A 540-nucleotide genomic window follows, 5' to 3' on the forward strand; every position below is an offset into this window, starting at 1 on the left:
GTGACCACTCAGTGTATACTTGTACCAATAGAATAATTCAAAAAAATATTCCTTAGTTTATTAAATTTCATGCCTCAAGTTACAAAAGTTTATTTTTATTTCTAGGACTTTATTTCCCATCACCTAAAACTAGAGTCTTATCATAAGTTGATTTTATTCATACCAAACCTAGTGGAGATTTCAAGTTCCACAAAGCTCTGAGGGCAGCAAGAGCCGTGTCTTCAAATATTGGATCTCCAGTAAGACGGCTAAGGGCACCAAATTCTACAATGAAAGTAGAGACTCCTGCTGTACACGTCACTGGAGTTTCACCAGCTGGCACTCCGTATTTTAAGTTAACAGTACCGTATGGCATTCCTGTCTTGGTCTGAAAGGCTAAAAATGTAAGCGTTATAATTTTAAACTAATTTGAATGTAAATAAGCCTCAAATACTAAACTATTGAAGTACATTATTGGGTAATCCATCATGATTTAAGTAAAAGAAAATAAACCTTTCCTAATTTCTCAATTGTGACAAAAGGTTGCTTTATTTTAGTAAA

The 540-nt window shown here is 33.7% G+C and overlaps 1 protein-coding gene across 1 annotated transcript in view; it reads right to left on the reverse strand.

Annotated features, from left to right (window-relative positions):
* LOC106471797 (ER degradation-enhancing alpha-mannosidase-like protein 2) overlaps nt 1-540 on the reverse strand; it is a 31,774-nt gene that overhangs the window by 19,617 nt on the left and 11,617 nt on the right. Inside the window, exon 4 of the mRNA XM_013932421.2 lies at nt 164-375. Within this exon, the coding sequence (XP_013787875.1) occupies nt 164-375 (212 nt within the window). The remainder of the gene's footprint in view (nt 1-163; nt 376-540) is intronic.

Source organism: Limulus polyphemus, unplaced genomic scaffold (assembly GCF_000517525.1).
Source record: "Limulus polyphemus unplaced genomic scaffold, Limulus_polyphemus-2.1.2 Scaffold4869, whole genome shotgun sequence".
Classification (NCBI taxonomy): Eukaryota; Metazoa; Arthropoda; class Merostomata; order Xiphosura; family Limulidae; genus Limulus; species Limulus polyphemus.